This window comes from Thunnus albacares, chromosome 7 (genome assembly GCF_914725855.1).
Source record: "Thunnus albacares chromosome 7, fThuAlb1.1, whole genome shotgun sequence".
In the NCBI taxonomy this organism is placed as follows: domain Eukaryota; kingdom Metazoa; phylum Chordata; class Actinopteri; order Scombriformes; family Scombridae; genus Thunnus; species Thunnus albacares.
Genome location: NC_058112.1, coordinates 14,451,333 through 14,471,294, shown reverse-complemented (window position 1 = coordinate 14,471,294; position 19,962 = coordinate 14,451,333). Strand labels below are relative to the sequence as shown.

The 19,962-nt window shown below is 41.7% G+C and overlaps 1 protein-coding gene across 4 annotated transcripts; it reads left to right on the top strand.

Annotated features, from left to right (window-relative positions):
• Positions 1 to 531: 531 nt before the first annotated feature.
• Positions 532 to 19,133, top strand: eea1 (early endosome antigen 1). 4 transcript variants are annotated; one of them, XM_044356611.1, is made up of 29 exons: positions 532 to 716; positions 3,555 to 3,632; positions 3,722 to 3,834; positions 3,953 to 4,007; positions 4,107 to 4,172; positions 4,325 to 4,355; positions 4,439 to 4,543; positions 4,817 to 4,938; positions 5,364 to 5,519; positions 6,680 to 6,796; positions 8,195 to 8,533; positions 8,664 to 8,813; positions 9,110 to 9,229; positions 9,509 to 9,712; positions 9,864 to 10,064; positions 10,216 to 10,329; positions 10,542 to 10,697; positions 10,971 to 11,110; positions 11,289 to 11,619; positions 11,776 to 11,877; positions 11,973 to 12,167; positions 12,298 to 12,480; positions 12,844 to 13,029; positions 13,123 to 13,254; positions 13,716 to 13,901; positions 14,015 to 14,253; positions 15,648 to 15,768; positions 15,959 to 16,057; positions 16,157 to 19,133. In XM_044356611.1, the coding sequence occupies exons 1-29, from the start codon at positions 693 to 695 to the stop codon at positions 16,277 to 16,279; spliced, it is 4,188 nt and encodes a 1,395-aa protein (XP_044212546.1). In that variant the 5' UTR covers positions 532 to 692; the 3' UTR covers positions 16,280 to 19,133. The 4 variants fall into 4 exon arrangements, with proteins under 4 accessions (XP_044212546.1, XP_044212545.1, XP_044212548.1 ...); XM_044356610.1 differs by having other exon boundaries at positions 4,325 to 4,361; XM_044356613.1 differs by lacking the exons at positions 532 to 716; positions 3,555 to 3,632 and having other exon boundaries at positions 3,786 to 3,834; positions 4,107 to 4,168.
• The last annotated feature ends 829 nt before the right edge of the window (positions 19,134 to 19,962 follow it).

Genomic DNA, 19,962 nt, shown 5'->3' with positions numbered 1-19,962 from the left:
TCCAGACAACCAGTTTCTCTTTCTGTATATGGCAACAAAACCTCACCTACGCAGCACATGATAAAATTAGGTTAGGGACCATCTGTAAATTACCGTCTGACTGAAATATCACATCGGCTATTTTTTCAATACCAGTAAACTGAAATTCATTTTAATTTTGGATTTTATTTTTTTCATTCTGTTAATTTACATAAATATTAAACAGGAAAGTTAGTTTTTTGTGAATACATGATAAATAGTATATGACTACTTTGTCTATTATTTTAATTGAAATATTATTTTTTCCAATACCTTCCATGTCATGTGACCGAGTGGTTCAAAAGCTATTTTAAAGTGTCTAATCACATGATCCACAGGGGGCACACCCATTCATATTAGTCATTAGTACTTTTTCAAATTATTAATAATATTTTTTCATGAATATTATTTGTTTTCAATAGCTTCAATGTCATGTGAACAACTATTGACCACAGTGTTTTATTTTTATTTCATTTGTGCACTGAAACATGACAGCACTTATGTATTATCTCGAATCTTGAGACTGTTGAGTCCTGCTCGACCATCCTCTCCATGACCCGCCCATCCACTGCTGCTGCCGGAGCCTGGTCAGGTGTTCGTGGTACAGCCACCTCAACTTTTGCTTTTGGAAGAACTGATTGGATTTTCGTGTCCGGACAAACACAATCAAGGCCATGCTCAGACGGATACTACAAATGGTAAGCTTCTGGGACAACAAAGTCAACCGTATCGCCTTTGTTTGGTCAAACCGAGTCCGTTTTTCGCTTGGGAGACACAGGCCTATCCTTTCTGTTTTTAATGCTGGAGACGCGCGTTTTATCAAGCGAGTGTGTTGCGGGTGGGCGGGGTATTGGTTTTTGAGCAAACGGAATTGATGGAATGGAAAAAACCCCACTACCTCGGGAGGTTGCAGTGAACATACCAAGCGCTCCACACAGCTAGCCGTTAGATGCTAACTCGGTTCGATTGACTGATGCTACTCTAGACAGGGATGTAGCAAGCTAGTACCTGCCTTTATAACGCAGTAGCAAACTAATTCGCTAACGTATCCATATTGTCAGGGTTAGTCGGTGAGGAACTCATCCCTAGCTAACGTAGTTTGTCACTGAATCATTTTATTATTAAGGTTTCCGTTAGCTAGCCATGTCATAGCATTGGGTTAATTCATCGTCCACTGCACACATGCTAACGCTGACGTCTCGTGTGAGCTGGCTCAACACAACATGAAAGATAATCATGCTCTTTAATTAATTAGGCTTATCATAATGTTAATGGTAGTATGGTCGTTTGGATAAATTATCAGCTTGTCACAAAAGTTACAAGTGGGAGGTTAGCTGCCTAGCTAGCTTTCTACGTAGGACTACATTTCCCACAAGGCACTGCTACATGCATCATTGTGTACACTTTGAAGTCTCGGCCAGTAAACTCAGGAAACTCCATCTCTAAACACCGTGCATTTAGGTCAGGGGTGATTAAAAGTCTGACCTGTAACATATACACACTTTAAAAACAAATGAAATTGAACTGTTGCCCTTTTTGCATCAGTGATCAATAACCTCAGTTTTAATTATTCACCCCAGTGTTGCCAACAACGCAATATTATAACGGGCGGAGGGTGTTTTAGGAAACAGTCTGATTAAAGAGGACTCATTGTCTAATAAACATCTGTCCTCCATGTGTTTGTGAACCACTGACTTTATTTATAATACAGTCTTGACTGTTGTAGTCTACTTTGCCAAGATAATGATTACAAATGCATTTTTATTACCTTTCAAACTTTCTCCGTCACCTTTGACCAGCAATGTGTTTGTACAGTGCAATACAGGCACAAATAAGGCTAACAGGCATGTTGTCAGCCTATTTCAAGATAGTATAATACATCTTTAAAAAGAAAAGATTACCTGTGTGAAATTAAATTCATTTTTACTTTTTTATTTTTATGGATATGAATATTATTTCCTTATTTGGCAAAGTCAGTGAAGTGCTAGTTAATGTTTGTGTAGGGTCAAAGGGTGTTCCATGATGCAAACCTTCAGCCCGCCTTCAAAGTGGTGTTTATCTAACCCTCCAATAGACTCTAGATGATACTGTTCGAAGCGCCTGTACCTACACACACACACACACACACACACACACACAGCCACATATTGACCTCATTCATTCATGCAGACTATGACCAACAAAAACAAACCTTTTAGTGAATGGACCATTGGTGGTGCAGGGTTTGCTGCAGGTTTTTTAAAAATGAGGGAGACATCCTTGTGTTTTTGCTTCACGCCAGCGGACTGAGCTGATTTGAAGTCCTGTTTTACTTCAAAGAAGTTACAGGTTGTGTTATCTATTATAACCTGGCCACTTGCCTGACATATAACCACATGTCATTTGTATGGCTGCTTTAATGTGTTTACAGAAACACTCTTCGGACACAGGTGAACAGTCCCTGTCATGAGACGTGGTGGTGACAGCACAGCATCATGCTGTGGGGATGTTTCTCTGCAGCAGGCCCTGGAAGCCTGCTGGAGAGAGACAGCAACCTCCCTTTACCCTTGCGCTCTTTACTTGCTCACATCTGGGTAAAAGTTGGATCAAGTGAACAATAATTACTTTTCAGAAAAGAACTATGAGGCTTCCCAGAGAAGAGGCCAATGCCCTCAGCAGAGTCTTGACTCACAAAAACAACTGCAGGGTCCAACTTATTAGACTTAAACACATTTCGTGTAAATGAAAAGCTGCACTTTTAATGTTGTTGTGTTCTCCTTTCGGGTGTGTATTTATTTAAGACCGCTGTATCATAAAATAACAGCACTGCAGTATGTGGTGGTACCAGTTCCTCCAGCTCCCGAATGATGTCTGAAAACTACTTGGACGTTTTCCAGGATTCATTGTTTTACAACTTTGAATCACACTGAATGTAATTGAGCTTTACTGACACTGACTGAAAAACAGAAAAAAAAAAACACTGTCAGCAATTACAGCCTTCTATGTATGTGGCTAGATCAGTATCAGCTTTGCACATCTGGAAACTGGACAATTTTTCCCCTTTCAGCTTTTACAAAACTGCTCAAGTTCTCACAAGTTGCATGGAAACTGTGAGTGAACAGTAATTTTCAAGGCCTGCCAAAGTTTTCTGTTGGATTGGATTGAGGTCTTGACTCTGACTCGACCACTTCATGACATTAACATTTTTTTTAATCATTACTGTGCAGTTTTGGCTTTATTTTGGGGGATGTTGTCTTTCTGCAGGTTTCTTGCTCCATTTATTTTCTCCTTTGTTACTTACTGCATTGTGTTACCATCCATCTGCTGCAGCTCAGCCAAGAAACACTCTCCATGGAGACCCTGACATTGAAGTTTGCATCAAAAAGACTAATTTTGGAAGACATCCACTTGATTTGACTAACTCATACGGCTGAAACCTCATTTTGTTTTAAAAAATAATAACAATCTGGTCCTTCACTATCATTGTTGAACTGATTTTTTTTTTAGGCAATTAAGTTATTAAACAAATGTAAAGTCTATTCTCTCTTCTTCTCTAGACTCCTGGGAAAGGAGGCTCCCAGAACGCAGAGTCAGAGCAGCCCAGCACAGACCTTAATCATGATCAAACCTCTGAGGTAAGGTTTTTTCTTCCTGCTGTAAAGTGAAACTGTCTGATCAGTTATTTTCACATGGTTGGTCCTCATAATGAACTTCTGTTTTTCAGGGCTTCATCTGTCCTCAGTGCATGAAATCTCACAACTCTGCGGAGGAGCTGTTCAAGCATTACCAGCTGTTCCATGATACCGGAGACCTTCCCGCTCATATGGCCCCCACGAGGTCTGATTGATATTAATATAATGTTTAATTATAACGTGACAAAGAGTCTGATCCCATCATACACTTGATAAAATGTTACGTTGTGTATTTGTGGTAACGCACTCCTTCCTCCTTGTAGAGAAGACCTCACAATGTTACGGCAAGAGGTTCAGGACCTGCATGTTTCTCTTAAGGTATGATCAAGTTTTTTGAACTGTGACTGTGAGTGTTACAAATGTGTGTAAAGTGATCAGTTCATTCAAAGACGTGTGTGTGTGTTTTCTCACCATTAGGAAGAAAGATGGTTCTCTGGAGAGCTCAAGAAGGAATTAGACAAAGTCCAAGGACAACTGAAGCAAGTAATTCCTTCAAGATGTTTAATATGTATTATAGCAACAATGTCTTACTTTATTACTTAATAATAATATTACTGTATGGAAGAGTTTTCTAAGACATAATAGCAATGCTTACTCTTACTGTACATGCTCCTCTCTTTCCCTCGATTCCTCAGAACGAAGGACCTGTGAGCTCAGACGACTCAGGTAGCGGTACGTTACATTTCTAAATACACATGTAAAAGATACAGGAAAATGTTAATCGCTAACATGCGGCGCTCTTTTCTCAGCCCTAGAAAGGAAATTGAATGAATCGGAGACAGAAAAGTTCAACATCAAGCAGATGAAAGACCTGTTTGAGCAGAAGGCTGCCCAGCTGGCCACAGAGATAGTAGGTTAGTGTGGGACTGTGCAGCCCAGGAAACTGGGAGGCCTCTGTCTGTAGGGCAGCGTCACTAAACTACTCTTTTACTAGATCACAGTGAAGCTCAATCCATCCATTGTGTTTTATCCAGTCTCGCAGAAGTTATTGTTCATTTTTTTTTACAGTTTTTTGTGACGATGTCTTTTCCTGAAATCAGTTTTTTTTGTAAGTTCAGATTGATATGAACAAGTGAGCGTTTTGGATGTTATTAAATGGACGTTTTTTGACTTGTTGAATCTGACAGACTTAAAGTCCCGCTATGATGAGGAGAAAAGCTTAAAGGAGGCTGCTGACCAGAGGCTTGCCAAATTGACTGAACAACTGCAGAAAGAGAAGCAAGAGAACGAGAGACTCCAAACAGAACTGGTACGACACGCATTAAGTTTCCCATTCTCTCCTCACCAGGCTTGAAACATACTTTTTCTATAGACCTTTCATGAATGTTGTGCTTTTGAGTAAGAGAGAATAACGTTGAATAGACACCATGAAATCGGGTTGGCTCTGAGCTGTGCGGCGGAAGAATCGACACAGCTCCCATCCAGACAGTCTGCTCACCGTTGTTATAGAAACGTGAAACAGAACTTCATCGAAATAATTGATATCTCTACACGTAAAAGTAGAGTTTCACACAAATGTAGGTTTGACGCCTTGTGTATTACATTATGATAGTTGCATTTATTGGGCTATAGTCATAACTAAGAGGACCTAGTTTTGTTTTAACCTAATACTAAAAAGCCTGTTGGTCCCCTCTGTCTGCCTCTCTGTCCCTACGGCTCTGTTCTGCCCCCTAGCTGCAGCGACCGGGAGTGGAGGATGTAGAGGTACTGCAGAAGGAGCTGGTGCAGGTGCAGACGCTGATGGACCGCATGACACGTGAGAGGGAGGAAGAGTCCGAACGCCTCAAAAACCACTACGAGCAACTGCAGGCTAATTACACTACCTCAGAGGTGAGTGGGGGGAACACATCTTCACCTGTGACTGATTCTCGATGAAACTTTCTCCCAACGTCCTGCAACATAAGCTCTCCCGTCCCTAAATTATCTGTAAGATAATGTGAAATACAGTATATTTTAGTTTTTAGGCAGGACAGCAGGATTCTTATTTAAAAATTACTAAAAATAATTTATGAGGTAGTTCCTATTTACTGTAGTCATCTTAGACCAGATGGCTTTTTGCCTGTTTCTCATTAATTAATGCATGGTGAATAATTCAGCCTCATCTCCTGCATTTTGGATCCCAGAAGGAGAGGAGTATTTATAGGGCTCCATCAGGCAGCTCCAGGCCCTCGCTCTGCACATCTCTGCAACATATCTCAAAAGACAGTTTCATATTCATTTACACTGAGAAACGACAGTGTGACTGAAAATTGTCTGGTATTTGATTTCTTGATGGAGCTCAGGATTTTAATTAGACTGCAAGTAGTTGTAATATCTTGAGGTTTAAATTCCACAGTATGAGCATGCCTAGTCTTCCAGCACATGTCAGCATGGTATCTGAAATGTAAGGCAACACTTAACATTATATTCAGGTTCATGCACTGTCTGCCCCTGCAAAATACACAGCAAAAAAAACACATCAACCCCACTTTTGTATAAAAATACTCTGCTTAATGCTGCCACAGAAGGAAGTCGTCACTATTAAATGCAGTAAATTTGTAATAAATCTGACTATTTATTCTCTCAGCAGCATCATGCTCTGTGTTGCAGATTGGCCTCTTGCTGTCGTATTGTGATTTACCTTTTGTCTGTGTCTCTCTTTCCCTCCCCTTCTTCTACTTCTCACATACTGTATCCCTCTCGACACTCACTATTTCTTCAAGATTCGTAAACTGGAGGTAAAAACGCGTTTCGAGTTTGTCTTGAATTCGGTTTCATCTTTTTGAGTTTCTTTAAGTTTAAGAAGTTTTTCAGAAATCTTGTTGTTTTGTTTTGGGTTTTTTTTCTATCAATGTGCTACCTCTTTATGTTTTTGTGCGACTGAAGCCTGGTTGTTACTATTTTTTGTTTTTTTTTTCTTTTTTCTTTTTTTGGTTATGTTGTATGTTTCAGTTCTTTGATTACACACTAAATGCTGTGACTTTTATGTGTCTGTCAATATTGTATTCTAGATGACCATATCCCAACTGAAAGCAGAGCTGGAGAAGGGTCCACAGGAAGCAGCCGTCTATACGCAACAGATCCACCAGCTGCAGAGCAATCTGAATAATTTGCAACAGCAAAGCCAGGTAACACACACACACACACACACACACACACACACACACACCACTAGAAATAAAACAACTACAGTTATTATAGTCATTTGATAGTTTTTATAATTCTGAACAGATTACAGCAGACACAAATATAAAATATTGTGTAGAATTACTTTTACCTCAGTAATGTTAACAAGCCTTGCCAGCTGTCCCTCAAGTACAGAGCACGCCATCTCAGTTTCTGTAAACCTTCCTCTGTTGCTCGGCATCAGATTCAGGCGCGCTCACAATGCCCTGCTGTCACCAGCCTTCTTTGGCAACCGAGACATGTTGACAAAAATCACACGCAGCTCTATAATTAAACCAGCAGGGGGGGATCTCTGCCATGCCAGCTCTCCTACTTGGGGTGAAATACAATCACAGGTAGCTGCATTGGTGCAATGGGAATAGGGGGACGAGGGACACAGTGTTTCTGCCAGTGATTAAATCCTCGCACATCAGGTGCTCTCCCAAGGCCAAGTAGATTTTCGGATAGCAGGAGGATTACAGAACTGGATCTTCAATTTGAAGACCCACCCCACGCTTCTCCTCGCAACAGGATACCCTGATAGACCTGACACAGATGAGATTAGAGACAAAAGTAATGGAGCAGACAGTGACATAGAGAGGATCAAGACAGGCAAACGACCAACGCAGGGTTTCATTGGTCTGTAGCCCCATAATCAGAGAGGAGTGGCAGAGAGCCTCGACAGTGACACAAGAGAAGGACTGCAATGAGTCTAAGGGATGAACAAAAGAGGTGGGGAATAAACACAAAGTCTCTAGAGAGGGTTGTTAATGTTGCCCAGCTGCTGCGGTGGACCGGGAGCCAGCAGAGGTTTACTGGACATCTGTGATGTCCAGGAGTCCTGTCACACTCCCTAGTTAGCAGCACGCGGCAACTATTAACAACATTTTGTTCTTTATCACCCTGTTGCCAAGTTTACTGCCAGAGCTTACACCAGGGCAAGTGTTGTACACATACCATGTTATTCCAAGTCCTCTGTCGTAAAACTTTCCCCTAGAAATGCCATACCACACTTTACTCTGGAGTGTTTTTCTAGAGCAGGGTGACTGTTTTTTTCCATAGCTTATATCACACGTGGTGTTCGTGCTTAGTTGCAGCTCCTATCACGCTAACTGTTTAATTTAGAAAAGACAGATGTTCCAGCATGGCTTAATTCATGCCTCATACAATCATTTATCAGCCTTTGAAGCACTGTCAGTCTTCATGAGTCATGAGACACTTTATCCTAAATAAACATTAGAAAACAACGTTTTTTTTACTCGATCCTGTTTAGTAACATCTTGCACTCTTGTATTTCCCAAACATCTGTGTAGCCAGTATTCATCTGATCCATGTTAACGTGTCCTCCCCGCTTTCTTCAGAGCCTGTCTGAAAAGCTGGCACATAAGGAGAAAGAATATCAGGAGCTGGAGGAGTGTCTGGGGGCTGAGAAGGCTGCTAAGAAAGGAGTCCAGGACAGCTTGAGGGAGAGAGAGCAGGAGGTCCAAGAGCTCCAGGCTCGGGCCACCGGGGCCGAGACGTCCCTGCAGAAGGCCCAGACAGAGCTTGGAGAGAAGGCTGAGGAGGCGGCCAAGTTGAAGAGTGAGATTGCAGAGCTGGAAGTGAAGCATGCGGAGCTGAAGGTTGAGAGGAAACAGTTGGAGCAGCAGAGGGAAGAAAAAGAGAGCCAAGGTGCTCAGCAGCAGACTGAGATCGGTCAGGTGAGTGTGACCCAAACAGACTACATACATTTAACAAGGACTATAATGACTTTGTTCTAATAATGTGAAATATATATTAAGTGCAGGTGTCTCCATCTTAATCGTCACTGTTCTCTCTGCTCTTTCGTAGCTGCACGCCAAACTGCTGGAGGCAGAGAGGCAGCTTGGCGAGGTGCAAGGTCGTCTGAAAGAACAGAGGCAGCTGTCTGGGGAGAAACTAAAAGACCGCGAGCAGCAAGCAGCCGACCTGCAGCTCAAGCTCTCCCGTGCTGAAGAACAGGTAGGCATCAGATGAAATTTTAATGATTGCTGCAAGGAAACTAAATTAATGTAATAGAGGAGACAGAGCATCTGTACAAAAATGTGTCTGAGGTTAAATTGTGCATTGTGAGATATAATATACGCTTTAAAATATGTGAATATAGTTTACGTTTATCATCTCTGTAGATGATTGATTAAATTATACAGAAACAGAAAGATGTTTGACTAGTAGGTGAAAATGCATTGAAGTTTATTATAAAAAATTTATCAGAGTTTAGAGATTAGAACAAAATGGTCTGTTTTGTTCCTTTTCAGATGAAGGAGAGCGCCGGTAAGAACACAGACCTGCAGCACCAGCTGGAGAAAGCCAAGCAGCAGCACCAGGAGCTGCAGGTGCTGCAGCAGAACACCAATGGCAAACTGCGTGAGGCACAGGTACTGGTCACAAGAAAAACCCTCACATCTGAAGCATTGATAATGACATTCATAAAACCAAGAGAGGCTTTATATTCATCTCCAGTTGTCATATGGAATTACATGTGGCATACACACATCATGAACTTTCAACTGATGTCGTTATAATGGTAAAATATATGTGTGTGTAGATAAATGGGTGCAGTCTTATGTATTGCTTTTAGCCCATTCCCCATGACGTATATATACAACATAAAACTTATTATATTTATGCTGTGCTGGTTTGCCCTTGTGCTGTAGAACGACTTGGAGCAGGTGTTGCGTCAGATTGGAGATAAGGACCAGAAGATCCAGAACCTGGAGGCTCTGCTGCAGAAGAGTAAGGACATAGTGAGCCAGCTGGAAGCCGAGAGAGAGGACTTGTGCGCCAAGATCCAGGCCGGGGAGGGAGAGACGGCTGTGCTCAACCAGCTAAAAGAGAAAAACCATGCACTACAAGAACAGGTGCATGAACACACACGTGTACTGCTGTAGTACTGTTGACCTACTAAAACCTGCTATGTAGATTAAAAAGTAGCCAGTTGGTTACCACAATAATGATGGGGAATAATTGGTTATCGCTTATAACGTTTTTCTGTTTATGGGGAATTTAAAGGTAACACAGTTGACAGACAAACTGAAGAACCAGTCAGAGAGCAACAAGCAAGCCCAGGATAACCTACACGAGCAGGTCCAGGAGCAGAAAACCCTGCTGCGTTCAGCCCAGGACCGAGCCCACACCCTGGAGACTTCAGTCACTGAACTCACTGCCCAGCTCGCAGACAGCAAAGAGAAAGTGGCCCAGCTGGACTCTCAGGTAAGGCATCTATACAAGCACTTCTGTGTAATATACTGTAGATTCAGGTATACGTATAGTTGGATTATTGATGATGTTCAGCTGTTTGTTCTACAGAGTACATTGTATTTTTTGATCATGAGAATGTCTTTGTTGGTCTGTTTTCCTTTAGCTGAAGGCAAAGACTGAGATGTTGCTGTCTACAGAGGCAGCTAAGGCTGCACAGAAGGCCAACCTGGAGAACAACCTGGAGACTGCTCAGCATGCACTGCAGGACAAGCAGCAGGTTGGCTCATTCTTTGGACCGATGATGTTGAAATTTGACTAAAATGCAGTGTCCCTTATTATGTATCCTATTTCTTAAGAGTGGCTTGGCTTTGATTTTATAAATATATGTGTAACAAGTCATTCCTTGACTTGTCTGTGTTGTTCTCTTCCATTTCCTTCTTTTTCCTTTTTTTTTTTTTATGTTGCACCCTCTCTGACCGTGTTGTGTAGGAGCTGAATAAAGTTCAGAAGAAGGTGGAGGAGAAGGCTCAAAGGCTCAAGGAGAGACAGGAGCAGTGCATTCAGCTGGAAGCCAGTCTGAAGGAATGCAAAGACCGACTTCTGGCCTCAGAACAGCGTATAGAGCAGCTGGAGGGGTTCAATAAGGTTTGTTTTGAGTCTTTATTGTGAATGCCTGCTACTGAACTGCAAGAGCATGCAAGTGTTGTTGTTGTCATTTATGTGATAGCTGCTGTAACATTGAAATTTCCTTTTGGGGATAAATAAAGTGCTCTATCTATCTATCCATGTATACCATACCTTAGACTTAAATATGGATGCCCAGCAATCTGTAGGGTCCATTTGGCCTACATTTTTGAATGCCCTGTGTAGGCACAAATTGAGTTTTTTATAAACTAAGATGCTGTTTTAATCTGACAGAAATTGGAGACACAGGTGGGGGAGGTGCAGGCCACACGGGATCAGGCGCAGCAGGAAGTGCAGAAGCTGCAGAAGGAGGGGTCAGAGATTAAGCGCAAAGCCAAGGAGCTGCAGCGCTCGCTGGAGACTGAGATAGCAGGGTGAGAAAAAATATACTGGTGTGTTGGACTTGATAAACATATGATTAAATATCAAAATGTAACTAACCATCTTTAACTGTGACTCAAGGTGCTAGTATTTTGTATTCTTGTTTGTTCCATTACATTTTAACATACTACAGTACCCTAAATACAGCATATATGTCTTTCCACTGTTTAGGGCTTCAACACTACAAGAGGAATTAAAGCAAAAGGCAACTACTTTGAGTGACACCCAGCAGAAGCTGGAGCGCTGCGAGCAGGAGAAAGCTGCTCTCAAGGTGAACCTCGACAAGGTGACCGAGGAGGGGAAGGCTCAGCATGCAGAGCTGGACAGGAAAGCTCAGAGCCTGGCTGCAGACTTACTAAAGGCCCAAGAGGAGAAAGAGACTCAAAAGAAGGAGCTTACATCCACTCAGGAGAGCCTGGGCAAGGCAAAAAAGGCGCTGAAAGAAAGTCAGAGTCAACTGGACACTGAGAGGAAGAGCCATAAGTCAGCCATGGAGGAGAAGGTCGGTTCAGTAAAATGCTCTCAGCGACAAACGTCAACATAATTTCTTTCCTTGTGGAAATTTTTCTTAACAAATAGCCCCCTAATTACGACACCAGTGCATCAATCTGTACGTAAAAGGTCGTCTAAACAATATTAATCTTGTTTTAATCCTCAGGAAAAGTCAAATGAAAAGGCCAAACAGGAGCTTCTGAAGAATAATGAGGGCATCACCAAGGCAATGAAAGAATCTAAAGAGCAGTTGGAGCAGATGAGAGAGGTAAGCTTCCTAAAAAACGGAGATGATTGCACGATGAAGCATGATTTGTTTTAAATGCAACACCTGAACAACTGTTGTCTGTCTACAAATGTCAGGCAGAGAAAAAGTTGAAAGCGCAGCTGGCCTCACTGGAACAGCAGCACTCAAAGACTCAGGAGGTGCTGAAGGAAAAGGAGAATGACTTGGAGAAGGTGCGGGCACAATTTAAGATGACCCAGGGGTCTTTTGAAGAGGAGATGAAGAAAATGACAGGCAAAGTAGCAGAGTTACAGGAAGTCAATGTCAAGAAGGTAAGTAGCATTCCCAACTACAGTTACAAACATGCTTTTTGTACTGTGAGGACACAGTTATAAATATAATCATCTTAAGACCTAAAATGTGCTAAGTATATAAATTTGTGTATTTGACTCTCATCTCCAGGCAGAGGAGGAGAGCAAGCTGAAGGAGCAGGTGTCAGGGCTCAGCCAGGAGCTGGCCTCTGAGAGGAGCCGGACTGCAGAGCTGCAGAAGTCCTTAGAGCAAAGTCAGGAAAGCTTCACCAAGCTACAGTCTGACTTCTATGGCAAGGAGTCCGAGGTCTCTGCCCTGCGCCAAGACCTCAAAGTAGGTTCATGCAGTGAGGAGCCGCTTCAATTTAAAGCTGCTTTACTCAATATGTTTATATTAAAAATGGATGAAATGACTCTTTGACAAAAATTGACAGAGAACTATCACCTGAATATGCGGGGCCCCCTCAGCTCTGTGGGACATTTTAGTGTCTTTCAGCTCATTGTTTTGGTTTTCCGGCCAGAAATATGACTCCAAATGAATGCTAATGTCGCTACATATTTGCTGGATGTGTAAACAGACAACCTAATTTTTTTCAACTTCCTACAAAATTGTAACACAAGCTATTCTCAGATGTTTCTACAAGACAGATTTCGATTAATTCTTCCTAAGTGACTTTTGACCTTTCTCTGTCTGTAGGTGTCAGAGGAGAAGCTAAGTGTGACCCAGGAGGAGCTGGCTGCTAACAGGACCCATCAAACAGGTTTAGAGGCTCAGATCCAGGAACTGAAGGCGGGCCGGGCCTCTCTGGAGCAGGAGCTTACCAAACGGGATCAGAGGCTCCAACAGACTGAAAAAGCCCAGAAGGAGCTGCAGAAACAACAGGTCAGACAACATGATTAACACGCATATATGTAAACACTTACGTGACTCGATGTGATTAGGTTCATATATTCTAAATTGTGGCTACTCCCTCAGGGTCTAGTTAAGGAGGAACTGGAGAAGGAGAGGGCCAATGTGGAGGAGCTGAACAAAGCCAAGAGTGTCCTGGAAAAGAACAACACCAGACTGACTTCAGAGTTAAAGGAATTAACAGAGAGGAGCGAGAAGGTCAGTTAGTTTTCATGATAATCTTTTAATTTAAATGGGAAAAGAGATGCTGAAAATCAAAATGTAGCTTAGAAAAATCATGCAAGTGTTAAGAGTCTGGGATAATATAGAGACTGACTGCCATTATATGTCCCATACTGCCCCCCATGACCTGCTTCCCATGCATGTGTCTTATGTAAACAGCTTAACTCGGGGATACTGCAGGTCATCAGGGCCTCATACTTCAAAGGTATAGCTGAGCATGCTTGAGTCGACAATGTGACATGAGCCTGGATTTTTCAGTTCTTCAAAGCTGTCGTAAAATGTATCTAAAGCTGTTGTCGTAGCAATAACGTCTTAAACTTAAACCCGCTCAAGCCTTTAGAAGTTTAACCCCATCCATGACCTCATATTCACATTTGAGATAAGTGTCTCTACCAACCGTTATGCTTCTTGTTTGCATATCTGTTGATTTTTTTCAGGAGCTGGGTGAGTTGCGGGAAGCCAAACAGCTGTTGATCCAGCAGAAACTGGAGCTACAGGGTCAGGTGGAGGTGGCACAGGGTGCCCTTGAGAAGGAGCAGAAGGAGCACCAGGCCACCAGGGACAGCAGGAGCCAGAGAGAGGAGCAGCTCCTCGCCAAAACCAAGGATGTCCAGGATCAGCTGGTAGGCTATTCTAATAAATCCCACCAAATTAAGCTTAAATGAGGAGCTAAAGTGTCATTCACTCTCCTTTTGATTCCTCTTTTTGTGACATGATCTTTGCGTCCCTCTAAAAGGTGGCAGAGAAGCGAGCCAGAGAAGAGCAGGTGAAGCGCGGGGAGGAGGCAGAAGCTAAGATGAGCGTTCAGGTGACGGCTCTGAATGAAAATGTGGCCACGCTGAAGAGGGAGTGGCAGGGCAGCCAGCGGCGGGTCAGTGAACTGGAGAAGCAGACGGATGAGCTGAGAGGAGAGATTGCTGTGCTGGAGGCCACCGTCCAGAACAACCAGGACGAGAGACGGGCTCTTTTGGAAAGGTGTGTTGATGTTGTTTCCCTTCATGTCACCCTCCCACAGTCAGATTATTGAAATTAACCACATCCAGTTTCTCCAAGGTCACCAGGAGTTTCTTGTGTTGATCTTTTGAAGAATGAGGTTTTCCAAAGTATCTAACACATCCTTTTAAAACAAACTTTTGCCTTAAGTTCCAAGTCAAAAATATATTATAAGACTGACAACATTATACCTTTTGGTTGTCTTGAGCCTTTTATCACAGCTGAAAATGTAAAATCTATCAACCTCCAGACAGATTAGTCACCCTGAGCTGCTGAACGTCGCTTCAGGGACATTTTGCCCACATCTCTCCTACAACTTCAAATTCACTCATTTACAGTCTTAATTTTTAATGAACTTCATTTCCCTGTGCATAACAAATGATAATTAAATATGAAACTGATCTCATGCTAGGTCTATTAACGGCTGCTGCACTGCCCCCAATCACCACCACAACAGAGAAGGAAAATAGGAATTGGCAGACATCAAGGACGGCATCAGCATGTCAAACGTGGATACACTGATAATACATAAGCAAGAAGACGTTCATCAGGATATAAATAGCAGATCAGGAAAGGCTGACCTCAATATTACTGAGCAGGTTTAAGGATGTATTTGGCCAATTTCCATGTGCTTTATTAAATTCCTGCTGTGATATTGCACATATAGGGAACAACACTGCTCTGCACTATTAATAGTTAAATATTAGATCTGTACGATTATTTAAAGAAAATGAATCTACACAAAATGTTTGTTACATCACCTGCAGACATGAATTTCTGAGAAAATAAATGACGGTTACAGCAACTATCAGACAGCAGCACTGCGCTGAATAACGCTACTTGTCAGAGTGCATTCTGTGAAAGAGAAGAGCACCTAATTTCCAAGTCTTATTAATTAATAGCGGATAGCTGCTGACACACCTTGCACACACAGCTGCTAGAGCGCAGGTGTGTGCAGCTTTTGATATTCATTCCTTTTTGTACTCTTATCTATAAAAGCACCACGGACGAGTAACTCTTGAAAACACGTGTTAAGATTCCACTCACGTTAATTTAACATCTTGAGGTTGAGTTTAAGTGTAGTTAAGCGCTGTTTTGACTTGTCTTGAGGTGAAGAGGTGCGACGCGTTTAGTCACAATATTGAATTCAAATGAGACAAATACACCTGTTAACAATAGAGAGCTTTGGCAGCACAGACTGGCGGTAAATAAATTCACCCAGAGGACATCATCTTCATTCCCGTAAGCACTGAGCGCTGAAATTATTAATTAACAAACCGATTAAGCAGCCAGCCAAGTAGAGTAGTGGCGGTGGGAAATTCCCCTGAGCCTCTCATTATTGTGCACACAAGTCATCAGTGTTGTTGTGTTTTCAGGTGTGTGAAGGGCGAGGGTGAGATAGAGAAACTGCAGGCCAAGGTGTTGGAATTGAGGCGGAAGCTCGACGACACGACGGCGGCCATGCAGGAGCTGGGCAGAGAGAACCAGTCGCTCCAGGTCAGTCCTGAAAACACTGGGCGTCTTGTTAAAGATGTACAATGAGGAAATATTGGAGGGGGGAAAAAACACTATAGTACAGCTACATCCTGCTTTACTTGGCTATGATGCACCCAACAGTTTGTCTTAGGTTTTCTTGCACATACACATGTTAATAAACGCTCAAATTTCTCTCTCCGTTGGTCTTCAGATCAAGCAGTCGCAGTCTCTCACCAGGAAGTGGGCCGAGGATCACGAGGTACAGAACTGTATGGCCTGTGGGAAAGGCTTTACCGTCACCGTCAGGAAGGTAAGAAATTAAGTTTTATGTTCTGCCAGACGACAAGACACTATTATTTGTCTGCTTTTAATAACGTCGTGTCTCTCCTTCTCCCCTGTGAATATCCAGCATCATTGCAGACATTGCGGAAACATTTTCTGTGCCGAGTGTTCGGCCAAGAACGCCCTCACGCCGTCCTCTAAAAAGCCAGTACGGGTCTGTGAGACGTGCTTCGAGGAGCTCCAAGGCTGATTTCCCCCTGCTCATCTCCTTACCTCCCCCACCCCCCCCCCCAACACCCCTTCACCCCTCCCCTCCTTCCCTTCCCCCTACCTGCTCCAGCGGACAGAAGAAGGCGCGTCTTTGTCGCATTTAATGTGCACTATAAAGGACAGACCCATTGCAAAGACCCTCCACCTGCATGCGACTTCTGGCTCTGGTGTGGAGGGGGGGGGGTTTATGAGCTCAGTAAAGGGTTTTATTGCAGAGACATCAGAGCCATGTGATGGGATAGAGTGGGGTTTGGTTGGGATTGTCTGTATCTGTTTTTGTGCCTTTGCTACTCCTGTGGACTGCCAGAGAGCGGAGACAGAGAGAACTAAACACCATCCATCTCTTTTACGTTCATATTCACATCTGCATTGTTGTTTGGCATCATTGGCAACGGCGAGGTGGCTGCTTCGTGAGTTTGTAAAATGTTCAGCATCAGTTGTCAGGAGGTGTAAAGTCAGTGTGACACTGCAAGAGTGAACTGGGAGGGAAGTAAATATTGTAATAGTGATGTTGAAAATCACTGCTGCCCCACAAAGGTAAATGCAAGTAACTCTTTTGTCAAAAAAAAATCTGTAAAAGTATTAATAAAGAAATTATAAAGATTTTTGTAGCAAGGAAGTTAAAATCAAGTGATCAGTAAATGCAAACTTTTTTTTTTTCATATAATTAATACATTTAACTGGCATACTGTGATAAATATGTGTAATACAAATTTGACATATGAATACTAAGGTTATATTTACAACTTGGCCTCATATTATCTGCATGAATTACATGCTATTAATGGTTCATTTGGCCCCAAAAACAAAGCTATAAAAGTGTGTTTGTATATCAGCTGATGTTTGTGAACAGGATTTCATTGATATATAAAGTAGAGATTTTAAGTTCATGTGGGTAAAGAGCACTAGATCTTTTGGAGAATATTGTTGTACAGTATAGATAGCTAAAGGGAAGTAACTACAGCTTGAGATTTTAATGGTCAAAAGTAATTTTTTGGGGGGGGATTATAAATCGTCAATTGTGAAATTACTAACCTAAAGAAAACAACTCAGCAACCGTTTTGTGCACCAGCCGTTTTCTGTACGAGTCTTGAATTAATGCGTAACCCCAAATCGGTTACTGCATGTTGCCTTTGTGCGGCAGAGTGTTTGTTTGTGTGTTGAAATTAATGTATTCAGCCTATTTCATGACCAAAGAATGTCTGCAGCAGGAATAGAGACGAGAGGAAAAGCCCTGAGTTTGTTTCATATATCAGTGTTTTTATCTAAGCGTCTCTTTTGAAAGCTTTTGAGTTTTTAAACCACAGGGTTCAACATTTTAATCTTGAACACAGCATGTATGACGATCTGAGAGGCTTTTTTTTTTTTTAATGTACAGTTGGATGTTTTTTTTTGCTGTGCCACATTTCTCTTTACATGCTAATTTCTGCAAAAATTGTGGTGCTTTCTGCAGACTGGTGATGCAGTCGTTGAAGGTGCCTGCATGTTTGTTTGTTTTTTAAATTTTTTTTCCTGCTGCTTGTCTCCACTCAACAGCACTGACTACTGCTGGAGCTGTGTATGTGTGTATGCGTGTGCGTGTGTATGCGTGCTCTGCTTTGAAGCAATAACTGTGGCTGCGTGTGATGTTGCTGTAACAAGAGCGTGTGTATTAGTGTGTGTACACTTTAGGCCCTGCTGTGTTGTCTGCCTGAGATGCACTGTACGAATGTCGGCTGCTCGGAACCTCAGTATCTCTCCGGCACGTTATTCGGGGACGTCGGTGCTGATTTCAGGTGCTGGTCGGTTCTCTGTTCAACCTGTCTGCAGCTGAGAACACTGTAAAAGTTAATTCCTCCTTTGTATAATTTATAATTGCTGTCAAGTTGTCAGATATTGGTAAGATCTTTTTGTCTTAAGACTGGAGCAGGCTATAACACTGTAAGCCAGACGACAACGCAGACTGTTCTGGCAGTTTTTTTTTGTTTTTTTTTTCGTTTTATCTTCAGACTTATCAAATGAGCTCTTTATGCTTGTACGCTCATTGCAAAAGAATGTCCATCTCAGCTGCAAAAGCTCTCGACACCACCTGTCTCTTTTTTGCATTGCATTGGTTTTGTTATGTCTACCTCAGATTGGCACAGGAAAAGCACTATTTCTAAACCTTAGAGATCACAAATATTGTATCATTGCCTGGATTTGGTCAAGAATTTGTGATCTATCAAGTTGTACAGACCCTAAAACCTAGAGAGATGATTTGCACCTTATTATATTCTGGGCTCGTCAGTATGAGAACCCAGCCACAAACGTAGGACCACCAACTTTATACAGGCTTCAGCATTTCTAGCCCCGATGTACTTAACTGCTCATTAATATTAAGGCTGACATAATTATCTTTGTAAATGTTTGTAATGAAAGAGAAAAAGGAAATATATAACACTTGTGGATGTAGAAACATGACAACAGTGAAACTGTGTGTGGATTCATCGGTCTTACTCATTTTTACAAAATGGCACCACAGACCTGTACACACTGAATTGTGGCTTGCTTCGTGTTGCTGTCAGTTATCATGCATGATGACTTAACTGGCCTGTGGCTCGCACCTTTTCTTCATTTGTCATTATTCGGTGGTTGTGAAGGTGTGCCTTAGGCCGACGTCTTGTACGTCTCCGCTCACCATTAGCGGTGAGCGGCGACAAGCACCGTGCACTGTCAGGGTGACCTCTGTCCACCTGAAGGGACGAGATTTAAAAAAAAAATGGCATTTATGTTCACATGCACCAGTTGATTTTTTTTTTTTTTTTTTTAAATTCAGCATCATGACGAACCTAAATAAAACCTACAGTATGTTTCTATTTTCTTGGTGGTGTTTGTTTATTTATCTATTTATTTATTTGTTTAGACATGAAACAAGACTCTCACAGCCCAGGAAAGTTTGTGAATTTAAGAAATGCATAAGGCCTCTAAAAATGAATAAATTGCATTGTATATTTTAATAAGTATAGCAACCAAATTCATCAATAACATCTTTCTGGAATAAATTATACATTTTAATTGTGAGTTTGTGCATCAAGTCATTCTTGACTTTGGAAACATCAGTTGATGAAATAACAGCTCCATATAATAGTTTAGTATATAGCTGTTCTGGAGCTTTTGACCATATCACATGATCTTTAGCATATTGAGCTTGTTCAGTAATGTAGATGTTCTGAGCACTTCAGGGACTTCTTATGAAGCAACTGAGCAAACTCATCTGCCGATGAAGACTGTGATATTCTTAAAATCACATGATGCTCTTAACTCTTTTTCCAAAGTGACCCAGAATATACAAAAATGTTTTTGTTTTTGTTTTTTTAAATTGTGAAGCTGATACACATTTTTATACATACTATAGAGAGTATTCCAGTTTAAATTTGACCCATATTTATTCAAAAATCACCTTTCAAAAATGTTTGCACTCTTCGCAAATTAATAAAATTCATTAAAATCATGATGGCTGTTATGTTGTCCTGTTTTAGGTAAAATAAGACAATAAGATAGTGTGATTGTGAGTTTTCTCTATAGAGAAATAGTGTAAAACCTAAACATTCTCTCTCTGTTTAAGCTTAATTATGGATTAATCACCCATTTATTAATTACTACTTAAGTATTTATGAGTGTAAAACAGACTTGTGGTTCAGAAGT